At 55.2% G+C, this 22,099-nt stretch overlaps 3 protein-coding genes across 4 annotated transcripts; 2 read left to right on the top strand and 1 right to left on the bottom strand.

Annotated features, from left to right (window-relative positions):
• Window positions 1-968: 968 nt before the first annotated feature.
• TSSK6 (testis specific serine kinase 6) lies at window positions 969-2,903 on the bottom strand. Its single transcript, XM_045863831.3, has one exon. It carries the CDS (start codon window positions 2,696-2,698, stop codon window positions 1,877-1,879), a length of 822 nt encoding a protein of 273 aa, XP_045719787.1. The 5' UTR covers window positions 2,699-2,903; the 3' UTR covers window positions 969-1,876.
• Window positions 2,904-3,031: 128 nt separating this feature from the next.
• On the top strand, window positions 3,032-13,170 carry NDUFA13 (NADH:ubiquinone oxidoreductase subunit A13). Its single transcript, XM_045862631.3, has 5 exons — window positions 3,032-3,644; window positions 10,738-10,816; window positions 12,223-12,294; window positions 12,684-12,753; window positions 12,975-13,170. The coding sequence occupies exons 1-5, from the start codon at window positions 3,551-3,553 to the stop codon at window positions 13,092-13,094; spliced, it is 435 nt and encodes a 144-aa protein (XP_045718587.1). The 5' UTR covers window positions 3,032-3,550; the 3' UTR covers window positions 13,095-13,170.
• Window positions 13,171-13,707: 537 nt separating this feature from the next.
• YJEFN3 (YjeF N-terminal domain containing 3) lies at window positions 13,708-22,086 on the top strand. 2 transcript variants are annotated; one of them, XM_045863830.2, is made up of 6 exons: window positions 13,708-13,811; window positions 17,117-17,225; window positions 19,533-19,643; window positions 19,880-19,993; window positions 20,074-20,224; window positions 21,576-22,086. In XM_045863830.2, the coding sequence occupies exons 1-6, from the start codon at window positions 13,753-13,755 to the stop codon at window positions 21,782-21,784; spliced, it is 753 nt and encodes a 250-aa protein (XP_045719786.1). In that variant the 5' UTR covers window positions 13,708-13,752; the 3' UTR covers window positions 21,785-22,086. The 2 variants fall into 2 exon arrangements, with proteins under 2 accessions (XP_045719786.1, XP_064453319.1); XM_064597249.1 differs by lacking the exon at window positions 20,074-20,224.
• Window positions 22,087-22,099: the final 13 nt, after the last annotated feature.

Genomic DNA, 22,099 nt, shown 5'->3' with positions numbered 1-22,099 from the left:
TTAGCCTCGGTTTCCTCATCTGCCTATTTGAAGGGGGTTAGGGAAGAGTTGGCACTTAATCCCCAGGGCACCTGAGAACACAAAGCGTGAGTGAGCAGGAGCAGAGAATGGGGATTATTTTGTTGCAATGAGGTTAGTGGGTTTGGTGACAGCGCTGTCTCTCATTTGGGGTGCATGGAAGATGTCTCCCTAAGCCCTAATCCTACCTGCCTCCAAACCCCACACAGTCCCCAAGGAGGCTGGTCATTTTGTGGGTCTGACCAATCTCCCCCAGGCCCTGTGGGGTCCCCTCTCCAGACATACACTTCTACCTCTCCACATCTTCTCCCTCCCCCTCCATTCTAGCCATAGGACTTTCGTGGCATTCCCCAAACACACCAGCTTCAATGTATCTTGGGAACACTCAGAACACGTTCCTTCTGCTGTTTCCAGTGGCTGATTCCTTCAGGGTTAAGCTCAAATGTCTGCTTCAGTCCTTCCTTGGTCACCCGCCCCTCCCCTCACCCAGCATTTAGCACAAGTTACAATCATTTTCTTTCCATGCTATTCATTTTTACTTGACTTTTCACTTGCCTCCTCGCTGAGGGCAGGGATGGATCTAAACCTCTTTGTGAAGTCCCAGAGCTTGGCACACAGTAGGCGTTCAATAAATGCATGAATGAAGAGAGGACTAAAGTAACCACTTGCCCAGCAGACTCATGCCTCACTCTTTTTTTATATATATATATATATATATATTTTTTTTAAGATTTTATTTATTTGAGAGAGAGAGAATGAGAGACAGAGAGCATGAGAGGGAGGAGGGTCAGAGGGAGAAGCAGACCCCCTGCCGAGCAGGGAGCCCGATGCGGGACTCAATCCTGGGACTCCAGGATCATGACCTGAGCCGAAGGCAGTCGCTTAACCAACTGAGCCACCCAGGCGCCCCTCATGCCTCACTCTTGACTCTCCCCTGCCCCAGACAACTTCTTTACCAAGGAAGGGCCCTTACTATGGAGAGCTTCCACCACCTCCCCACCCCACTCCAGCCATATCCAGTTTCAAATTCCAGATGTGTTATTGGGCAAGTGTCATTTGTGTGGGCCTCAATTTCCTCATCTATAAACGCTCAGTTTCTGTTGAGACAGGCGGCCCCCCGCCACGCCCCTCACCCCCCCGCTGCTGAATCCTTAAACACGGTGAGGGTGCTGGGATCCTTGCTCCCCAGCCCCGCATCTCTATTGCCAGGGCCATCACGACCCCGGCACGACCCTTCGAGTTCTCTTGAGGCTGGAGAGCCCAAAAGTCCGGTTTGAATCCTCCCAATTCCCTTTCGAGACCTAGAGCTAGAAGCTTTCTCTACAATGGGGCACCACGCCTGCCTTCCCCCGGGGGACAACCTCCCACCCCTACTTGGTAAAAGGGGGCCATTTTTAGAGGCAGCTGCGAGGAAGAGCGAGTTTATTGCAAGTTCCAGGGAGGCAGCGCCCGGAGCGTGCCTTCCCCCACCAGCCTGCGTGGCTGCCTAAAGAAGGACGCCCTCCACACGCGTCCACTCGCTGGCAGCTCCTCCAGGTAGCCAACGCCTACCCGCAGCCATCGCTCATTCCGCGCTGGCGCAATGCTTCCATTTCTTCTCGTCCCTTTCCCTCCCGAGGCCTTCTCTTGGGGAACAGAGGAAGCGCTTGCACCCTCCCGCTCTCGGGATCGTGGGGAGGGGAGCTAGATTCTAAGCAGGGGCGACTACCGCCCGGGACCTCCAGAAACCGGAAAAGGGGGGAAGTGCGCGTGCCCAGAGGCGCGTGTCGGCTTCGCGGGGGTACCGAAGCACGCCTGGCGCGCGTGCACTGCGCTTGCGCAGTGCTCAGGGCGGCGGGAATGGCGGGAACCCCGGCGTCTAGCTGGAGTCCCCAGCACGCAGCCAGCCGTTGCGCGCTACCTGGCCCGCTGAGGGCCTGGCGGACGGGCTGAACTGCAGCAGTTCTGCGATCAGGGCCTTGCAGCGCTCGGACAGCTCGAGGCCATCGGGGTAGAGGACGCCACGCTTCTGGCGCCTGGGCAGACCAGCGATGTCCGAGTCGTCGAAGGGCATGCACCCGGTGACCATGACGTAGAGCACGACGCCCAGGCTCCACACGTCGTACTTCTTGGGGTCGTATGGGATACCCAAGAGTACCTCAGGCGACGCGTAGGCGGCCGAGCCGCAGTAGGTGGTGCTCAGGTCAGGATAGCCGTGTGCCTGGCGACCAAAGCCAAAGTCAGTGAGCTTCACGCGGCGCTCGTCGGGGCTCAACAACACGTTTTCGCACTTGAGGTCCCGGTGCACCAAGTGGTGGTCATGCAGGTAACGCACAGCCCCAGCGATCTGCGCGAAGAGGTCACGCGCCTGACCCCCGGGGATGCGCCCGCTGCGCTGCACTGCCTGCAGCAGGTCGGTGGCAGCCGCCTCCATCACGATATAGAGCTTCCCATTGCACACCTCTATGAACTCAAAGACGTGCACAATGTGCGGGTGTCGCACGCCCCGTAGGATGGACAGCTCGCGCGGCAGAAACTTGTTGACGAAGTCGGGCGGCGCGCGCCGCCGGTCCACCACCTTGATGGCCACTGTGCCCTTGTACTTCTTGGACGTGGCCACCTTCACCTTGGAGTAACTGCCCTCGCCTATCGTGCGTCCCAGCTTATAGCCGAGTTCGCTCAGAAGTTTGTCGCCCGACATGGTGGCGCCTGGGGCGCGCGGGGAGCAGGAGGCGGCTGCTGTCGGGGGGCGGCCGGACTCCAATATCGGGCCTAACCCATGGCGCTTGGCACCTGCACACCCGCACCCCCATGTGCCCACTCCCGGGTCCCCGCCGCAGCGGTGCCTTTTATTGCCCAGGTAACAATTTCTGCCTTGTGAAGTGACCACGGGCGTCACCCCGCCTTGGGGTGGGGGCCCCCTGGACCCCGCCCCACAGGGCCCCCAAGGCCATCAGGCTTTGTGACTCATAATCGCTCTGGATGGCCCACTTCCCATGAGAGACCCTGGCAAAGGGTCCCGACCACCACTCGGGAGCAGAATCGGTGCCTGGCATTGGGGCGGCTCTTCATGAGTCGAATCTGAGCAGCAGTCGCCCCCCAGCTTCGTGTACCCAGCTCTGGCCATGTGGAGCTTTGGGACGCCCGCACAGACCCGCGAAGGGGAGAAAACGAGAGAGGGGGCTTAACTCGGTGACCCGGCTCCCTCAGGAGCTTGGGGTCTCTGAATGGCCTCAGCACTGCACCAGAGGGAAGGCGTACGGAGGTGCTTTAGGGCAAGGACCCGGGCGACCGGACAGGCTACAGGCGTCTACACCGACTGAGCCAAGCCCCGTCTAAGAGAAGAAATACGGAGTCCTCGGCTACAGCCTGGCCGCCCAGTCGATCCCTGGACCTATTGCCCAAGCTCTCTTTCGCGGTGGGATCGTTACACTAGCGTCCTAGGCGCCCTAGTCCCGCCCAAGACATGCGCGGTCCATTCCGCCACACTCATCATGGCGGCGGCCGCCGGACGTAACTTCCGCTCGCGGCCGGAAGTTGGGGTCCCGCGAGCATGGCAGCATCGAAGGTGAAACAGGACATGCCCCCTCCGGGGGGCTATGGCCCCATCGACTACAAGCGGAACCTTCCGCGTCGGGGACTGTCGGGTCAGTGTCGCACTACGCTGGGGTGTCAGGGTTGGGGCTTCGGGGCTCCGGGGAGTCTCGCGGGCCTCAGTTTCCGCCGCAGTGTGACAGGAGGCGGAGCCCAGGGATTCCCGATAGCTTCGGTAGTAACGAGGATAACTGCTGGAGTTTGTCGAACGCTTATTAAGCTTTGTTTTCTTCACAGGACAGTCCGGGAGGTCGGTCCCGTTAATTCTTCCCATTCTACAGTTGGTTAGACAGATCAATGTAGCCCGTGCCCCGAGCCCTCAGCCACCCTTCCTTTTCACAAGTGGGGAAACTGAGGCCCTGCCCCCAGGGCTACTCAGTGTAAAACTCGTGCTGAAACTGAAACATTGAGGGAATTTAGAAGATGTTCCTCTCTGGTAGTCCCTACCTGCGGATGTCCCAGGAATATGTATTCTTAAATTTTTCAAATGTTTTAAGTAACATTTAAAATTTTGTTATTGGGCTCAACACAAGAAAATGTAAAAGAAAAAAAAAAAGTAGAAGGGCCACATACTTTGCACCTAGGGTTAACAGAGAAATACAAAATTTTATTTTATTTTAAGATTTTATTTATTTGACAGAGAGAGACACAGCGAGACAGGGAATACAAGCAGGGGGAGTGGGAGAGGGAGAAGGAGGCTTCCCGCGGAGCAGGGAGCCCGATATGGGGCTCGATCCCAGGACCCTGGGATCAGACCTGAGCGGAAGGCAGACGTTTAACCGACTGAGCCACCCAGGCGCCCCGAGAAATACAAAATTTTAAACAAGGATGAATACATTTCAGGGGCGCCTGGGTGGCTCAGTCGTTAAGCGTCTGCCTTCAGCTCAGGTCATGGTCCCAGGGTCCTGGGATCGAGCCCGGCGTCGGGCTCCCTGCTCAGCGGGGGGCCTGCTTCTCCCTCTCCCACTCCCCCTGCTTGTGTTCCCTCTCTCGCTGTGTCTCTGTCAAATAAATAAATAAAATCTTAAAAAAAAAAAAAAGATGAATACATTTCCCATAACTCGTCGAACTTTAATGTTATGTACATGTGCCTCGATTAAAAAAAAATATACGGGCATGGTAAAAAAGAATTCAGACAGTGGGAAAGTATCAGGTGAAAACTCAAGCTCCTCCCAGCCCCTTCTTGGCTTTTTTGTTTCCCAAAACATCCGTTAGCAGACTTTTTCTATAAAGGACCAGATAAATATTTTACACTTTGGGGATCAGATGGTCTCTGTCCACTGTTGCTGCCTTTTTTTTTTTAAGATTTTATTTATTTATTTGAGAGAGCTCAAGAGAGCACAAGCAGGGGGAGGGGGAGAGAGAGAGGGACAAGCAGACTCCCCACAGAGTGGGGAGACTGTAATGGTGCTCAATACCAAGACCCCCAAGATCACAACCTGAGCCGAAGGAATGCTTAACCAATTGAGCTACCCAGGCACTCCTCTGCTGCTGCATTTTTACAGCTGTTTACAAACCTGAAAGTGTTCTTAGCCCAAGAGCCATTACAAAAACAGGTTACAGGCTAGATTTGGCATCACCTTGATACTTGACTCATCCCAGAACAGATTCAACAAAAATAATGTGATCTGAATTTCTTCAATTTCTTTTCTCAAGTATCACTAAACACCCAGGCCAGTGTACCCCTCAGGTGTGCAGCATGAGGTCTGTTTACACATGTGCACCTGTGTGACCTGTAGCCAGACTGGGTTGACTGGGCTCCCCCTAGTCAACATGTCTCTTTTTTATTTTTAAGTCACAAATGTGCCCTTCATCCCAGTCCTCTCCCAGTTCATGACATGGAAGTGCCTCCCATGTGCCCTCTATACCATTATCTAGGCTTGGGCCTCCTAGTTACACCCCTTCACACCAACTTGCATTGTAGCATATACAAACCTGCCCCCTGGCTGCAGTGGGGTGAGGAAGAGACCCCTTCTGGTGGCATGGTCTTTGTTATGTCCCTGCATTCAGTAGTTACTTGTTGAGTGTGCATGTGCACTGAGCCCTGTCTGGAAGAGCTCATAGCCTAGCAGAGGAGATGAACATAACGCACCAGAATTTCCCATTTTGGCAAGGCCCGAGCTAACCAGGACCTGCTTTAGCCAGGCTGGGCTGGAAGGACCTCTCTGAAAGTCCCCTAGGTGACGGGAACAGCAAGTGCAATGGCCCTGCTCTCCATCCTGCACCCTACCCTAATCATCTGTCCTGTGCCCTCCTCCAGCCTTGCGTTTGAGCCATAGTCCCCAGTGGCCCTCTCCCCATTAGTCCTACACACAAGCCTGGCATCCACTCCCCTCCTCCCTGCCTAGATCACTCTCCACTAGCGTCCTAGAACCTGCAAAGCTGACTCAGACTACCTTTAATCCACACTGTTCCCAAAGTGACTGCTACCCCTGTCTTTTCCACTCAGTTCTCTTCTCCACTCCCTCCTGTGCCCAGTGGGTGGCCCTTTCTTTTTTTCCCTTGTGTCTTTTAACTTTTTTTTTTTTTTAATTCACAGACAGTACCATACAATTCACCTATTTCATGTGTACACATTAGTCTATTCAGTTTCATAACCATCACCAGGATCTAAATTTATAACACTTCTGGGGCACCTGGGTGGCACAGTCGGTTAAGTGTCTGACTCTTGGTTTCGGCTCAGGTCGTGATCTCAGAGTCATGGGATTAAGCTCTGCATGGGGCTCTGCCATCAGCGGGGAGTCTGGTTGGGTTTCGCTGTCCCTCTGCCCCTCCCTCTCCCCGGGTGTGCGTGCGTGCATGCATATGCTCTCTCTCTCAAATAAATAAATAAATCTAAATAAATAGATAAATTTATAACACTTCCATCACTCCAAAAGGAAACCCTGACCTCATGAGCAGTGACTCCTCATCCTCCCTCTCCCAGCCCCTGGCAACCACCAGTCTGCTTTGTGTTTCTATGGATTTGCCAGTTCTGGACATTTCATGTAAATGGGCTTCTATTTTATGTGGCCTCTGGTGTCTGGCTGCTTTCACTCAGCAGGATGTTTTTAATGTGCATGGTGTAGCATGTGTCCAAGCTTCATTTTACTTGTTTGTTTATTTTTTGGTTGAATAATATTCTTGTATGAATGGACCACAGTTTGCATATCCATTTACCACTTGATAGACATTTGAATTGTTACCACATTTTTGGCTGCTTTGAACATTCCTATGCAAGCTTCTATGTGGATATAGGTTTCATTTTTCTTTTCTTTTTTTTTTTTTTTAAGATTTTATTTATTTATTTGACAGAGAGATAGACAGAAGAGCACAAGCAGAGGGAGTGGCAGAGGGAGAAGCAGGCTCTGCACTGAGCAGGGAACCTGATGCGGGACTCGATCCCAGGACCCTGAGATCATGACCTGAGCTGAAGGCAGACGCTTAACCATCTGAGCCACCCAGGCGCCCAGGTTTCATTTTTCTTGCGAGAAATTTCACCTAGGAGTGGCATAGCTAGGTCATATGGTAACTCCACATTTAATGTTTCAAGGAACTGCCAAACTGTTTTCCAGATTGGCTGTACTGTTTTACGTTTCTTCCTGCAGTTAGTTTATGGAATTTCCAATTTCTCCACATCTGGACAACACTAATTAGTTTCCTTTTTTTTAAATTCTAGCCATCCCAGTGGGTGTGAGGTGATATCTTATTGTGGTTTTGATTTGCATCTCCCTGGTGGCTAATGATGTTGAGCATCTTTTCATGTGTCTATAGGCCATTTGTATAGCTTTCCAGGAGAAATATCTTCCAAGTCCTTTATACATTTTTTAATTGGGTGGTTCATTGTTTTTTGGGTTTTTTTTTAGTTTTTTTAGTTTTTTTGAGTGAGAGAGTGTGCAAGCGCAGGGCAGGTGGGGAGGAGAATCTTAAGCAGGCTCTATACACCCAGCATGGAGCCCAAATGCAGGGCTTGATCCCACAGCCCTGAGACCATGACAGCCTTTCACCAAGAGTGGGATGCTTAAAGATTTTTTTTTTTTTTTAAGATTTTATTTATTTATTTGAGAGAGAAAGAATGAGAGAGAGCACATGAGAGGGGGGAGGGTCAGAGGGAGAAGCAGACTCCCTGCCCAGCAGGGAGCCCGATGCGGGACTCAATCCAGAGATTCCAGGATCATGACCTGAGCCGAAGGCAGTCACCTAACCAACTGAGCCACCCAGGCGCCCAAGAGTGGGATGCTTAACCGGCTGAGCCACCCAGGTGCCCCAGGTTGTTCATCATTTTATTACTGAATTACAGAGTTCTTTATACATCTTGGTTACCATTCCCTTATCAGATACATGATTTTCAGAGACTTTCTTCCATTCTGGGGGTTGTCTTTTCAGCTTGACGGCATCATTTGTAGCACAAAAGTTTTTCATTTCAGTGAAGCCTAATTCATCTGTTTTTTTCTTTTGTCACTTGTGCTTCTGGTGTCCTAGCTAAGAAGCCATTGCCTCATCCAAGGTCACAGAGACTGACAAATCTGTTTTCTAAGAGTTTTATAGTTTTAGCTCTCAAATTGAGGTCTTTGATCCATTTTCAGTTAATTTTTGTGTGTGGGGGAAGGAAAAAGCACACTTTATTCTTTTGCATGTGGCTATCCACTTATCCAATTTGCTGAAAGACTATTCTTTCCCCATTGAATTATCTTGGCACCCTTGTCCAAAATCAATTGACCGTAAATGTGAGGGTTTATTTTTGGACTCTCAGCTCTGTTCCATCAATGTACATGTCTATCCTGATGCCATGCCACACTGTCTTGTACACACAGCTGTGTGTTAAGTTTGAAATTGTGAAGTGTGAGTCCTCCAACTTTGTTGTTTTTCAGAATTGTTTGGTTAATCTGGGCCCTTGAATTTCCATATGAATTTCACAATCTGCTCCTCGGTTTCTGTAGGGCTGGTAAGGGGGAAAGGTTGGGATTCTGATGGGACTCCATTGAACTGGTACCTTAGTTTGGGGAATGCTGCCATCTGAACAATGTTAAGTGCTGATACTAAACACAGGATGTGTTTCCATTTATTCAGGTCTTCTTTACTCGTGGCCTTGCACCCACTTCTGGGCATGCCCCTCATCAGCCTCCCCCACCAGACTGGCAGCTCCTGAGGCACAGACCCACGCTGAGGGTCTGGGTTCTCAGCCTCACCACTGTCAGCAAGAAAGAGCTGTACATTCGTACAGGTCACCTTTATCTTGGAATTTATCTTACACATGGGCCCACACGTGAGTGCCTGGTGTGAAGACAAGGGGTCTCCATGAGGATAGCCCAGGATTATGCCCTGGGGCCCAGTCAAAAGAAGAGGCCCCTGGGCTTCTCTATAGCTACTGAAAAGAAAGAGGCAGCTCTTCTAAGATGTTCCTGTCTAGCCCAGGTGGTCAGCCATGTGTAAGAGCCATAGTTGTGCTGGGAGCTGGTTCTGGGCACTCGGGCCTCTCGGGAGAGGTTCTCCCTCTGTGCATAGGAACCAGGCGCCTTCGCTGTCTGCCCCCTATAACATGGAAGTGTCTTACTCTGAGCTAATGTTTGTTTTGCATTTTTAAGATTTATTTATTTATTTATTTGAGAGCGAGGGAGAGAGAGAGAGAGCATGAGCACAGAGGGGAGAAGGAGAAGCAGACTCCCTGCTGATCAGAGCCCGATGCAGGGGCTCAGTTCCAGGACCCTGAGATCATGACCTGAGCCGAAGGCAAGCGCTTAACGAATGGAGCCACCCAGGCGCTCCTGAGCTAATGTTTTGTTTTTTTTTTTTTTTAAGATTTTATTTATTTATTTGAGAGAGAGAGAATGAGAGACAGAGAGCACGAGTGGGAAGAGGGTCAGAGGGAGAAGCAGACCCCCCGCTGAGCAGGGAGCCCGATGCGGGACTCGATCCCAGGACTCCAGGATCATGACCTGAGCCGAAGGCAGTCGCTCAACCAACTGAGCCACCCAGGCGCCCTGAGCTAATGTTTTTAACAAGTTTAACTGAGGGGCTGAAAAATCTAACCAGCTTCTCATGCATCTTTGGGTCCAGTAGAGATGCCAGAAAAAACGTGTGCTGCATCGAGCTGAAGAAGAAAGATGAGGACAGGGACAACAGAGGCCCCCTGCAGGCAGCGAGCAGGGCCGGGACTCCCAGAGCCCCTCTGCCCCCCACAAGTCCTAGGGAGTGGCCTCACCCACCATTTGCTGGTCATTTACTGGGTGTTAACTGGAGCTCGACCTGGCCAAGTTTGTCAGTTTTTCCGGGCAACCACAAGGCCTGTCCAGGGAAGAGACTACAGCTCAAAAGATTAGAGGGTATGGGGTGAGCTAGCCCCAACCAGGCCGCAGGCAACTTGGGCTTCCCTGAAGACCGCAGCAGGCCCACAGCCTGTCAGTCAGAATTACAGCGCAGGTGCCTGCTGGTGTCAGTAAATATTCATGGCAGCCTCTGTCCCCTGGTGCCCAGGCAGGGGGCTTAATCTGCTGGGCCAGGAGGCAGTACCCCAGGGAGCCCAGGGGTGGCTGGGCGGGCCCTGCAGGGCACTGCCTGCCTGTGGCAGCCCCATCCAGCCCCCTGTGGGCAGCACTCAGAGAAGTGGCCCAGGCAGCCAGGAGCCACCATGGAGCTGGACCCAGCTGTAGACACCATCCTTCCCCATGGAAGCACCTTCTGACTGGGAACCAAACAACCTTCTAGAAGATTGTGGGGCTGGGGCCCCCCAACCATAAACAGCAAGACCCTCGGGCTCTCCTGCAGTCCCTGCCCAGACTGTACCTTCTAGAAACTGTGGCATGGGGGGCAGAGGTGTGGCAGCTGCAGCTACCTCCCTTGTCAGAGAAAAGCTGAGGCAGCCTGGTGTCCCTGCCTGCAGGGTAGGTGAACAGAATAAAGAGTGGTCTGCAGTTTCGGAGGAGGGGGTCCAAGGGAAGGGGCCGGTGGACATTCCACAGGGACAAAAAAATAATCTGAAGAAATATGCACTAGAGACAGTACTGGCCATCTCTAGGAGGGGGTCACTAAGACTTTCACCTTTTCCCGCATCAATATTTCTGGTGTATTTGCACGGCAAGTGGTTTAATACTTCACGAGAAGAAACTACAAGGGGTGGCCTGTCCCAAGGGTAAGTAAGCGCTGAGCTGGTGGCCCCTCTCCCCACAGGCTACAGCATGTTTGCTGTGGGCATTGGGACCTTGCTCTTCGGGTACTGGAGCATGATGAAGTGGAACCGCGAGCGCAGGTAGGCCCCAGGCCCCAGGCTGCTGAGGGCGGGAGTGCACCTGGTGTCCACTGGGGCCCTTTGTCAACCCCTCAAGACCCAAGGAGTATGGACCTGGACTGAGTCCATTTCTGAACTTTCCACTCAAGAAAGGACTCATAAGTGAGCAGCTCTTCACTGGGCATCCCTTGGCCTCTGCTGCTAGGGACCTGAAGGTCTGGATTAGGACAGCCCATCAGGTGGACATGGAGGGGCAGACCCAGAACATGCTCTCTTAGTGGGTTTTTTTTTTTTTTTAAGATTTTTTATTTATTTATTTATTCATGAGAGACAGAGAGAGAGAAGCAGAGGGAGAAGCAGGCTCCCAAGGAGCAGGGAGCCCAATGCGGGACTCGATCCCGGGACTCTGGGACCATGACCTGAGCCAAAGGCAGACGCTCAACTGTCTGAGCCACCCAGGCGCCCTCTCTTAGTGGGTTTTTGTCAGTGGTAACCAGGCAGTGAGGACAGTAAGGGCTTAGAAACAGGCCACGCAAGACAATGGTCGTGCCAGCCACATGGGGCCTTAGGCACCAAGGCAGATGGTGGCCTCCATTCAGACTCTGGCTGCCTCTAAGCTGGCCTGATGCCCTGCCTGGTGACCCCTCCTCATTGACCCCTTACTGGCTGAGCCCGTCTGCCCTGCCCCACCCCACCCTGTGTTACGTGTCCTTAGCACCCCCCTTGAGCTCACCTGCCCTCCACAAGTCTGGGAATACCGGAGGGTAGTGCTGAAGGCAGCCGGCATGTGTCAGGTACTGGACGTTGAGTACGCTCAGACCAGGTCCGGCTTCCTGGGAGCACCCGCGGAGAGATGGGCACAGTAGTGACAACTGTGTGGCTGTGGTGGGGGCAGCGGCTTGGAGTGGGGCTGCTCATCCAGACCCTTCCCTGTGTGGCTGAGATTCCTAGCGATGAGGAGCCACTTGCGTGGCCACATCACTGGGTGCCGCTCCCCCAGCGTGAATGGGGCTGGTGGCTCAAAGAGACAGAACTGCCTGCCCTGGACTCACACCCCACGTTATTTTGACATGAAGAGGATGTGGTTTTATAAGGCCCAGAGCCCTGTGATAAAGGTCCCATCCCCCATCCCCAGTTCACCACAATCATCAGGCCAGGGCTGTTTTTAGGATTAAGAAATAAAGTTTTTAATTAAAAAGAAAGTGTGAAGCCAGCAGTCTTGTGGACCAGTGCCTGTGCCACCTGTGTGCCCCCCCCCCCCCGCCCCGTTTCCCATTTTCTGGCAGGTAGAGCTTACTGCCCAAGCCTTGCCCCGCTCACTTGCCTCTCGCCCAGCCCCCTTCCCCATGCTCACCCTGTGGCTCTAAGGCCACGTCATCTACCCCAGCTCCAGCCTGATCTAATCTGTTGGTTTGGGGGGTTCACAGGCGCTTGCAGATCGAGGACTTCGAGGCCCGCATCGCGCTGATGCCGCTGTTGCAGGCAGAGAAGGACCGGAGGTGGGGCCGCTGAGACCAGGGGTGGAAGGTCACAGGCCTGAGTGTCCCATCCTGCAGTGCAGGACCTGGCCAGAATGCACGTGGGGACTGACAGCTGTGTCCTTGCATACGTGGGGTTGCTGTCACCCTTGGAGAGGGCCCCAAACTGACTTAAAGTGGGGACCCGAGGGACAGAATGGGAAGGCTCCCTGAAGGAGAAGACATTGAGGCTGCAGCAGGAGGACAGTAGAAGTTTGTAGGGGGGAAGGGACAAGAGGGGTCAGCATGTGCAGGGTTGGAAGTGGCAGGAGGTGATGGGGAGTAGAACAGGGAGGGTCCTGGCAGGTCTGTTAGGCAGGGGTCCCTCGGGGTGCTCAGGCCTGTCCCTCACCTTCCATTCCACCCCACAGGGTCCTGCAGATGCTTCGAGAGAACCTGGAGGAGGAGGCCATCATCATGAAGGATGTGCCTGACTGGAAGGTGGGTCCTGGGCAGGGAGCGTGGGGGTCCAGGCCACTGCAGAAACACAGGCACCATGGGAAACCTGTGGCTGAGAGGAGTAGTGGGGGCCAGGCATGAGGAGGAGAAGGCAGAAGCTTTTGGTGTAGACAGAGTCGCCACTAGGCCTAGTGGGGTCCCAGGAGGTAGTGTGGGCCTGAGGGGGTAGCTGCACCCCCACCCATATTCCTCTGTCTCCACAGGTGGGTGAGTCTGTGTTCCACACAACGCGCTGGGTGACTCCCATGATGGGCGAGCTCTATGGGCTGCGCACGAATGAGGAGATTCTCGATGCCACCTACGGCTTCATGTGGTACATGTAGGGGCCTGCTCCCCTCGGACCACTTGGACCCCCTACACCCTCCCCACTGGGAAAGAATAAATGCTCTGGAGACCTGCCTGCCTGTGTCCCAGTGATTGAGTGACCTGCGCGTGGGGCACCACGGGGTTACACGTGGCCTGGTGACGTAGGGTCTAGACCTGGGGACTCTGCAGAAGATGCCAGGAGGGGTGGCCATAAAACATACCCAGAGACTGCGCCTGGATGCATCAGCCTTGGCTCACAAATATGCCTGGATTTTCCTACCTCTCTCGAAACCCTCCTTGTCAGTAGCCCACCCCTCCAGGCTGGGGTTCCCCCCCAGCCCTGCACCCTGAGCACATCAGTGAGTGGGAAACCTAAAAAGCAGAGCGTGGGATGGAGGGGCACCGGAGGCGTGTCCCCTTGCTCCCAGGCCAGGACTCCGTTACGGGGGTCGCTACCTGTCTGGCTTCCTTCCGTTCCCAAGGCAGCTCCACTCCTGGCACGAGAGGGTTAAGTTTGCCTGCGCCCGCCAGCCAATGACTGCGCGCAGCGCCTTCGCGGCGCCGCCTGATTGGCGGAAGCACAGGGTGGGAGGGGAGGAGGCCCCGGTACCCTGGGATGCTCTTAAAAGGCTGTGGCTGTGGCCGCCGGGCCTTGGGCACCGGCTCACCTCGGCCATGAGCAGCGCGGCCCGCCCGGACCCAGCGGAGGCGCCCGAGGAGCGGCGTTTCCTCAGGTCAGCCAGGGATGGGGATGCCAAAGCCCATGGCAGAGATGCAGCCCGGAGCCGGGGGCATCATGGGCAGGGCAAGGCTGGGAGGAGGTCTCATGGGCAGGATGGATCAGAGGCAGGGGCATGGCCAGGATGGGGCCTGAGGGGTCCTGAGGCCCACCCGCATTTCCCTGGAGAGACGAAGCCTGCAGCCTGCTGCTACCAGTGCCTTCTAAGCTGCGTTGCCCAGGGAAACTGCATCCGCCTGGGGCTCACCCCTAAGTGAATCATTCAGCAGCACCGCTAGTAGCTCTCCCATCACCCTTCAACCCAATCCAGGCCCACCTCCCCTTTCCATCTGTCCTTGGAACCCTGGAAGCTCCCACCCTTCGTTCCCCTTGGTAGCCCACCGGCTACTATCTCCTTGACCAGGGAAGGAAACTGAGGCTTGGGTTGGGAAACCACTGTCTGAGCCAAGGCTGGGGTTTTTGAATATGTGGGCCACTTGCCAGTAGTTTGATTGGATTTGGGGTCTGGAGTTGGCAGCTGTGGCTGTGTCTCCCACCTCATCCTGAGTTATTTTGTGATCTGGGACCCCAAGCAGGGCTGTGGACCTCAGTGTAAACCAGATTCATCTGATATCCCCTTGTCTGGCCTCCTCTGGCCACTATCCACTCAGGCCCTCCGGGCAGATATTGTCCAGTGACTGGCTGATGTTCAGATTGAGTCTGTAGACCCAACACATCCTTGACAGAAGAGAGCTGAAGCTGATTTCACCTGGCGTGGGGGATGGTGCGTCTCAAATGCCAACTGAGGAGTGATGGGCACTGGGGTGGGTAGGAGTGGAATGCGCAAGCAAGGAGACAATGAGGTTAGAAACAATGGGCGCGTAGGTGTGGTGAGGAATTTGAATATTCTCTGAATATTGGGGAGCCATAAGCAGGTTTGAGACAAGTGGCGATGCGATCTGGCGTTTAAGTTTTCAAAGCCCCCATGGCTCTTGTGTTGAGGAGGAGTTTGGGGGCCATCAGACTGTTTTAAGCAGCCAGGTGAGCAATGATGGTGGGCTGGTGGGCAGAGGCCTGAAGGTCAGAAGCAGATAGAGCCAAGAGAGCAGGGAGGGTCTGGCATGGGCAGCCTGGCTCCAGGGCTTCACGTCCAAAAGAGCCCGCTCCTGGAAGCATTTTGGGAGAACAGGCCCAGTTCCTTTGAAAGCAGGTCACCTCAGCCTTTGTGCTCTCGGGGAAATCCTGGTCCTCGCAGTTCCTCTCATCTGGGGACTGACATCGGGAGAAGCAAGAGGCACATCGTAACTGAGCCCCCCACCTCTGGCCCGTCCCACAGTGGCGCTGCCCTGTCCCCCTCCCCCACCAGCCCTGATTCCCACTCAGACCCCACCTAGAGCTGCCAGTGTCCCTACCCCCAGGCTCCTAGCTGGGACCATCCTCCCCATTATCACTCTAATGACCAGTTAGGCAGGAAGATAATGTTCCAAGTGGTGGCCTGAGGCCAAAGCTTTGGGACAGAGGAAGAAGAGGAGGAATGGGTATTCCTCCCACCCTTCTCATCTTCCCCTCACCCTCCTGTGGGGGCAGCAGCCAGAGCTGTCACAGATGAAGGTGGAGGAATGAGCCACATTTCCAAACACACCTTCTCCTCCAGTGTTCTCTCCTGGGAGCCGCGCCAGCCTGCCCAGGGAGTGCTCTTCATCTGCCCCACCGTGAGCTCCTTTTCCCCAGCTGGTCTTTCAACCTTATCTGAAGTCAGCTGGGGTTGAATCTGGCTCTGGTTGCTGGGGTGACTCAGGGCATGTGTCCTCCCTGCCCTAAGCCTCCATCTCCCCCATGTGCGTGGGCCCCCAAAGTGTCTTTCTGACCCAGTTTCTCAGTTTCCCTTGCTTGGCTCCAGCCACAGTGGCCTCACTTCTGTCCCTTCAGTCTGCCAAGCCCATTCCCACTACAGGGCCTTGGCCCTCACTCTTCTTCCACTTGGATTACCTCCCAAAGTGCTCCAGGCCATCTCCTCCAGGAAGCCATCCCTGATTCCCCCCTCCTGCAGCAGTCTTCATTCCTTACCTATGCCCCTCCTGCTGCCCCGGCCTGATTTGCTGCAAAATTGGCCAGAAGGTTGTGGTCTCTTGCTCGCAGAATTGAAGGAAGGAACCTAAAGATTCACCCCAGGAAACCTCTGCTATCTGTAGGTCTGCCTCTGCTTCTTTGCTCACACCCTGTATGGCTCTGGAAACAGACACCAAGGGTAGAAGTCTGTTTTCTCACTTGCTTCCTGCATGACTCTGGGCAAGCCACTTGGTTACTCTGAGTGGTTGAATATTCTTCTGGGCCTGGTTCTGTTGCTACTACTATGATCTCTAGGGTCTGCTGAGCTGGGGGTAGGTGCTCTTCCCCAGCAGGAAAGAGTCCCGCTAGGGGAAGCTAGCATCAGGACCTAAACCCTGTCCAGCTGCCCCAACCCCTGATTCTGGGGGACCATTTCCGATCTTCAATGCCAGCTCTCCTTCTCTGCCGCCACTACAGCCCATGCCCGTTGGAAGCCCCTAAGCCAGGGCTAGCTTGGTCCCTGCTTTTGGAAGAGTCCAACACTTGGTTGTCATTATCTTAAAATTCTTAAATAATGGGGCCCGTGTTTGCATTTTGAAATGGGCCTTGAAATTTATCTAAACCTTCGCGGACTTTACTTTTGCAAAAGAGGAAGCAAAACTAAGATGTGACAGATCCCAGTCACTCAGGGAGTTGATGGCAGACCTTCACCTCAAATGAGTAAATCCCATCTCTCTTGCCACAATTATTGAAGGGTCACCAATAGGTCTGATAGCTGTGGGTTCCACATCCACCTCCCTAAGTGAGCCATCAAACTCCTCTGCAGCCTTCAAAATCCACCTCCCTCAGGCACCTCCTCCCCCAGCCCAGTCTGCCCCCTCCAGTGTTCTGGAGCTTGCTCAGTGTTTTCCCCTGCATGAAATTCGCCCATCACCGTCATCAGTCTTTCCCGCCCATTCCTCCTTCTGGGTTCTTCCCGCGGTGGGGATGGGCGAATCTGGGCGGGGCTCCAGTCTCCCCCCGCGTTGGGACAGTAGAACCAACGTGCGCCACCACGCGTTCCTCACCACCAGAGGGCGCCCGTACCTTGGGCTTCAGCTTAAACCTTCTGCAGCTCCTTTCAACCGCATGCACGTCTAATGGAGAAACTGAGGTTGGGGGTGGCGCTAGGGCCTGGCTGGGAACGTTGGTGGAATGTTACTGGTTCCATCTGAGCCTCTCTAAGTCTCTCTCTTTGTGTCTTTGAGCGTCTCTCCCCACTCTGTCCCCTAGCACTGCCGAGGCGGCCGCCCTGGAGCGGGAGTTGCTGGAGGATTATCGCTTTGGGCGGCAGCAGCTGGTGGAGTTGTGTGGCCATGCTAGTGCTGTGGCTGTGACCAAGGTATCTGACCCCTGAACCTTGACCTTGACCCCATCCAGATGGCCAGCCCACCAGAGCCGAGGCCTAGCTGCATGACCCGGCTGGCCAAAATGGTCTAGGACTCAAGAATCCCCTTTTCTTGTGTGGAGCTACTCCAGCCCATTATTCAGATGGGGAAACAGGCCTAGAGAGGCTCATCACTGGTCTAGACCAGGCAGGGACCCAAGACCCTAGGTGTCAGTGAGGGTCAGGGCAGAGATAGGAGTCCCCAAAGACTTGGAGGCTGGGAAGCAGAGACAGGCTACTGCAGGATGCTCCTGGGGCCCTTTGTGACCACCCGCCTCTGCCATCTCCTGGATCTCAGTAAGGGAGACATCAGTTCCTGCAGGCTGAGTACCTCCAAATAACCCCATGCTGCAGATGGGGAAACTGAGGTCCAGAGGCAGGGAGTGGCCTGCCAAAGGGTAGGTCCCAGGGGGTAAATAAGCAGAGCTGTGTCTGGATCCAGGGCAAAGCCCCAGCTTCGAGGTGTCTCCAAGAGACGCGAGAGTAATAAGCAATGATGATGCTGCCTTCCAGTGCTTTTGGCCACGTTGTCAAACTGTGGGCCTGTTTCCTCCTCCAAAGCAAGTGTAATAAACTGACAGCAGTCAATAAACACAAATGTCTTAGAGAAGTGCCTGATGGCGTCAGGGCTCCAGGACGTAACCTTTCTCTTCCTCCTCTTCTTGTCACCACTGCAGACTTTTGTTAAACAATTTCTTTATGTAGGCTCAGTTTGTTTGTTTTTTTCACGTTCCTATTTCCAAATGAAATATATCCTGAGTGAAGCTCCTGCAGGAGAAGGAAATGATGACCATCAAAGCCCCAAAATCCAACATAGTAAACACTTGCCTGGCCCTTGCTGACTGAATGTCGTTTGGTTTTGCCCTGAAAGCCCCAAGTCTGTCCAGAAGGCCCTCAGTCCCAGCCAGCCCAGATATTGTTGCCCTCCCCCCGGTCTCCAGTCTCGGGCTCTGGGCCTGGCATGATGGGGTTGCAGGTGCCCTCGGGGTGGGGCAGGACCTCACTGAGAACTTGAGGAGGAGACAAAGAAATACTAAGCCCTCTGCGTAGCTGGAAGTTAGGGTACAGACAGGCCCCCTGGAGCCCCTGGTCTCAGAGAGGCCCTGTGACCCTGTCAGTGCCATTGTCATTCCCATTTGATAGAGGCCAAGGGAGGCTGGGAGAGGAGAGGGGGCTGAGGCCATACAGGGAGTCAGGGCAGGGCTGCGGCTGGAACACCAGTGCTCTGAACTCCTGTGTTAAAGAGACTGATGCACAGGGGCGCCTGGGTGGCTTAGTCGTTAAGTGTCTGCCTTCGGCTCAGGTCATGATCCCAGGGTCCTAGGATCGAGCCCCGCATCGGGCTCCCTGCTCTGCAGGAGGCCTGCTTCTCCCTCTCCCACTCCTCCTGCTTGTGTTCCCTCTCTCACTGTGTCTCTCTCTGTCAAATAAATAAATAAAATCTTAAAAAAAAAAAAAAAAGAGGGGCGCCTGGGTGGCTCAGTTGCTTAAACGACTGCCTTCGGCTCAGGTCATGATCCTGGAGTCCCTGGATTGAGTCCCACATCGGGCTCCCTGCTCGGCAGGGAGTCTGCTTCTCCCTCTGACCCTCCCGACCCTCCCCCCTCCCATGTGCTCTCTCTCTCTCAAATTAATAAATAAAACCTTAAAAAAAAAAAAAAAAAGAGAGAGAGAGACTGATGCACAGGCCCAGAGACACAGAGTCTGGGAGATAGAGACAGAGAAAAAGAGAGACACAGAAATGCAGGCACAGAAAGACTACAGAGAGACAGATGGGGGGGATAGACACAGACAGAGAGATACAGAGAAGACAGGTGATGGCAGAGGCAGATGGAGAGAGACAGGGCATCTTGGGTTGGAAAAGTACCCCCTCACCCCCACCCCCCCGCTTTGGGGCCTCCAGGAGGGGCTGAGCCCTGGAAACATGGGCGAGGGAGGGGGCAGCCACTGCGGTGGAAAAAGGTGGAAGAATGTCTGCAACTCAGGCCGAGAATAAACAAACCGCACTCTGGGCACCGGGTGGTGGCAGAAGGCACGTTTTCCTGCTCCAGCTTGGCAGAGCCTGAAGCAGGGACTCTGCATCTCCAAGGAGGAACTTGAGGCCCCCAGAGGCCATGCCCTTTGCCCAGAATGCCTGTCCTCCTGTTCTATTGCCTCTAGGCCCGTGCCCATCCCTTCTGCTACTCCAGGCCTCAGTTTCCCCACCCAAACAAGGAGGAATTCCAGACATCATGCCTTTGCCTTTGCTGTGCCCTCTGCCAGGTGTTCCCCTTGCCTACTCTCTCCCGGAAGCAGAGGACAGTGCTGGTCGTGTGTGGCCCGGAGCAGAACGGGGCCGTGGGGCTGGTCTGTGCCCGGCACCTGCAGATGTTTGTGAGTAGCAAGGACCCCCTTGGCCTCCTAGGGTCACCCCCTCAACCCTGTCCCCACAGAAATTGCTCCCTCCTCTTGATAGTGTCCCAGGGGGACATTGAGGCTGGAGAGGTTACAGAATAAGCCCAGTGCTTGCCCCAGGTATCCAGGTCAGGGGGCTAAGGCCCAGCAGGGAGCCTGAAAGGGGCCCCAGTGCTGACTCCTTTCTGCGCCCCCCCCCCCCCCCCCGCCACCAGGAGTACGAACCGACCATCTTCTACCCTACACGCTCACTGGATCTGCTGCACCGGGACCTGACCACCCAGTGTGAGAAGATGGACATCCCCTTCCTGTCCTATTTGCCCACGGAGGTCAGAGCTTGGTGGCAAATGAGGGGGGAAGTGGGGGACAGTGCCCAAAGGCCGCCCCCTGACCCTGCCTGCTCTCTCAGGTCCAGCTCATCAACAATGCCTACGGGCTGGTGGTGGACGCTGTGCTGGGCCCTGGCGTGCAGCCGGGGGAGATCGGGGACCCCTGCACGCGGACGCTGGCCATACTCAAGCTGCTGTCCATCCCCCTTGTGAGCCTGGACATTCCCTCAGGCATGCCGGGCAGGAGGGGGGGCATGTTGGGGGCTTGGGGGGGCCCTCTGCACCCCAGCTTCTGGTGGCGCCAGCCTGTCTCCGAGCCTCAGTTTCCCTAGCATGGATGGCTCATGCACTCTGGGTGAGGGTCATGTCCATCCCTCAGATAGGGAAGACCGAGGCTGCTGCCCAGGTGATGCCCTGTCCCATCCGCCCAACACCCAGCCCAACATGCCCGCTGCCCACCCTGGCCCAGTTGCCTGGGCAGACGTGAGCTCACTCGGCAAAGGCCTCACCCATCCTGGCCGCCGCCCCACGCCTGTTGGAGCCATTAGGCGACGGGCAGACGGAACAAACAGCTGCTGGCCATGGCCAGCCGGACCCTCCACGGGGCTGGCCACACTCAGAGGGATATCCCCCAGCTTGCAAGACCTCAGGGCCATCCCAGCAGGGTGCCACAGAGCAGGGGGTTAGCTATGAAGAGATGGGCTGTCTGGTCCAAGGCTGGAGACTAGGGTCACAGAAGGAAGGATTAAAGTCAGAGGGAGGAGGCTTTTAGTTAGTGGCTCCAGACTCTGGTCAGAAGCAGGGGAGAAGGCAAGACCCCTAGTCTGAAGGTAGAGGCTCATTTGAGAGGTGGTAGAGGCTAGGGCACAGTGAGGGAGGGCGTCAAGTCAAAAAGCAAGATTTAGTCCGAGGGCGAAGACAGAGATGTCAGGTCAGAGGGAAGAGTCTCTAGTCAGAAGGAGGATGATGAACACTCAGGTTGGGTGAGGATGATGAACGCTCAGGCCATGTTCTGTTGGAGTCAAGGACCAGGAGTAAGGAGACAGATCTGATGGGGGAAGACTGCCTGAGGATGGGGGCAAGTCTGTCCTCTGAAAGGACAGTGGGGATCTGGTCAGAGGGGGAAGGCAGCTAGGAAGCCTGGGTGGAAGGAGGCTCTAGTCTAAGTGGGAAAGCTCAAGATTGATAGGGAGGGAGTAATGGGGACAGATGCTGGGTCAGAAGGCAGAGGCATGGGTCTGACTGGGAAAGGGCAGCAAGTGGAAATGTAGTCTGAAGGCAGAGGCTGAGTCAGAGGAGAAAAATTAGTAGCATGATGGGAGCAGGGGCAGAAAAGTATGAAGACAGACGCTCTGGTCAGAGGAGGAGGGAAACATCTCCAAAGAAGGGGAGACACTGGTCTGAAGGTGGAGGCCCAGTTCTGTGGGGAGGCAGGTCTGACCAAGACTCACGTGTCAGAGAGCAGAGGCTGGGTCTGATGGGGAAGGGGAAGTGGGCGGTGAGGCGGCAAGTCTCTCTCGTCTGAAGGCAAGCACCCCTCCCAGCTCCCGATTCCCTCTCCCTCCCGCCCCTCCTCCCTCAGGCTGGGACGCGGAGACCGGTGGCGGCGACACCGAGGATGGGCTCCGGCCAGACGTGCTGGTATCGCTCGCCGCGCCCAAGCGCTGCGCCGGCCGCTTCTCCGGGCGCCACCACTTCGTGGCCGGCAGGTTCGTGCCCGACGACGTGCGCCGAAAGTTCGCTCTGCGCCTGCCGGGATACACGGGCACCGACTGCGTCGCGGCGCTGTGACCGCCACCCGCGTCCTGGCGGCTTGGACCCGCGCCAATAAACAGACGTCCCACCACCACCTCGCCTCCTCCTTCTCTGTGCGCCGGGTTCGCCGCCCGGGTGGGCAAACTCGGGAAGGGACTTGCCACCGTCCCCCAGCGCCCAGGCCGGAGGGATGGAGGGTAGTCGTCGAGTGGGACTTCCCGCTGGCCGAGAAAACTAGTGCCAGAAGAGTAGAGGGTAGACTCAGGGTGGGACTTCCAGCCTGCTCGGGGTGGCCTAACGCCAACAGGACTGAAGTTAGACCCGATGGAGGATTTCTCGCCGCCTAAAGGG

Source organism: Mirounga angustirostris, unplaced genomic scaffold (genome assembly GCF_029215605.1).
Source record: "Mirounga angustirostris isolate CCGP_5_RB_7025 unplaced genomic scaffold, mMirAng1.0.hap1 SCAF_1, whole genome shotgun sequence".
NCBI lineage: Eukaryota > Metazoa > Chordata > Mammalia > Carnivora > Phocidae > Mirounga > Mirounga angustirostris.
This window is presented reverse-complemented; position numbering and strand designations above follow the sequence as displayed.